Source organism: Nannospalax galili, unplaced genomic scaffold, assembly GCF_000622305.1.
Source record: "Nannospalax galili isolate Female #2095 unplaced genomic scaffold, S.galili_v1.0 scaffold2150, whole genome shotgun sequence".
Taxonomy (NCBI): Eukaryota; Metazoa; Chordata; class Mammalia; order Rodentia; family Spalacidae; genus Nannospalax; species Nannospalax galili.
In genome coordinates, this window is record NW_008328002.1 from 95,347 (window position 1) to 97,552 (window position 2,206).

Genomic DNA, 2,206 nt, shown 5'->3' on the forward strand with positions numbered 1-2,206 from the left:
ATTTTTGCTTAAATTTCTACCATTTTTGGTGTTGCTTTTTAACTTCATGCCCCCTCCCCCGCTTTGTCCCTTTACTCGGTCTGCATTTCAGGCCAACAGTACTAAGAAACATCTGGCATAGTATTGAAGCCATGTCCAAAACAGCATAGAGGATAGAATTGTTCTTCATCCTATTTAGTCACTGTCATTGTGTGTGAGACAAAAAAACAAACAAACAAAACAAAACAAAAAATCCTCTTACCATCTTCTGGTTATTCACAGGTGGGTCAGATGACATTGGAACCACCTTGAACATGATTGTCCCACAAGACATAGCCTAGAATGACAAAAGGGAAGAATGGCAAATCATGGAGCTAGCAGGGTTCCTACAGTTCAGTAGATGGAGCTGAATGTGTCCAGCTCTAATGGTGACACGAGACAAAAAAACAAACAAAACAAAACAAAACAACCTCTTACCATCTTCTGGTTATTCACAGGTGGGTCAGATGACACTGGAACCACCTTGAACATGATTGTCCCACAAGACATAGCCTAGAATGACAAAAGGGAAGAATGGCAAATCATGGAGCTAGCAGGGTTCCTACAGTTCAGTAGATGGAGCTGAATGTGTCCAGCTCTAATGGTGACATCCTCATAGTGACTTTCACAGTGGTCAACAGCTGACTGTTACCACCCAGTAATGGAAATTAGGAAGCAATTTAACCATGTGTCTGTCCCACTGTAGGGCATCAGAGTCACTGGCTGCAAAAACCCACACTGGGGTGGCTTCTCCCCAGGACTCTCCAGCTCACTGCTGGCAAAAACACATCACTCAGTGAGGTCTCTTTCCCACAGACCCCAAGGAAGAGACAAAATCATTTACTTCCCTCCTGGCCCGTCAGGCAGTGAGTATTTCCTGAACACCTGCTTCTACACCAGCTGCCCCAGTGTGATAGGGAAGATAAGGGATTCTTAAGTCTTCTGGGAGAATCAATAAGCTTCCAAACTAAAAATGGAGATGGAGAGCCCATCAAATGGATGGGAGAGAAGAAAGCATTCTGGCTTGTTGTGAGAGCTAAGGATCATCCTTTACACACACTGTGATAGACATCAGAGATTAACAAGATCATTCTCATTCTTATGAACTTCCCAATTCCATTGTCCTGGCAACTCCCCAGCCTCCAGTAGGAGGCTGGGACAGAGACCTGCTTGTTTACCTATCTGTGGCTGATGTACTTCACATTCCCTTTGCAGATCCTTCCACACCACACAGTAGCTTACAAAATCCTTAGGTGTTCTATCTCTATTCCTTATAACTTTCTACCTTTGTCTATAGGTCATCACTGGGAAAAATCTAGTTTCCTCAGGCACCCAGTTTGAAAGCCAATGGCTCAACTACTATATAGTCAACCTCAGGCCTCACCCTGTGTACATGGGGCAAGATGGATATTGCTGTGCTGCTGCGGGTAAAAAGTTCCAAACTGTCAATACAGGGGGATGGCCTGATGGGTAGAATGGGAACTTGAGGCAAAAAGTTCATATACTCAGGCTATAAATTCCCAGCAACAACCATCAAGGAACAGGAGCAGAGTCAGGCAAGGAGGCCCTTCTGCCCACATGTTGCCATCTGGAGATTCCTTTCTCCCTGTACCCAAAGCTACCCAGAGAAAGCTGTTCAGATTTCAACTGTATAAACATATTAGGGGGTAAGGGAAGGTTTGCTCAGGTTCAAATTGTTCTCTCAAACTTTTCTCTGCCTATGCTCAGTTTCCCATGGAGCACCCCTGGTGATGAGAGACCTGGACTATGGGTCTAGTGATCCTCTGGAGGATGAGTTTAGGAAAGGATGTTTCCCAGCCTGGGCCTGAACTTCTCAGGGATAAAGGAGAGAAAGGTTGAAGAGTGACATGGTAACAGACAAGGCCTAGGACCTGGAGCAGAAAGCTACCGAGAGAGACTCAGATCCCCATCACATCCCCAGCACACACCATGGGGGCTAGGCATGTCACAAGTCACTAACAAAAAGGCAAAGAGAAGACAGTTGCCAGAAGATGGATCACTTGCTCTGGGTCCAGGCCCTCGACTGAAACTCCATTCACTTCCACCAGTTTGTCTCCAGCGTATAACAACCCTAGGTAACACAAACAGAGGAAGGGTCCAAAGAAGTAAAACAGAGGTCACTCTCCCAATGACTAACATGCTCATGAACCCAAACATGGTCTAATTT

General features: G+C 45.4%; 1 protein-coding gene across 1 annotated transcript in view; it reads right to left on the minus strand.

Moving 5' to 3' along the window:
• The window catches only part of Mpp4 (membrane palmitoylated protein 4), a 46,000-nt gene that overhangs the window by 33,607 nt on the left and 10,187 nt on the right, over positions 1 to 2,206 (minus strand). The window contains 2 exon segments of the mRNA XM_017800297.1: positions 457 to 531; positions 2,025 to 2,110. Of these exon segments, the coding sequence (XP_017655786.1) occupies positions 457 to 531; positions 2,025 to 2,110 (161 nt within the window).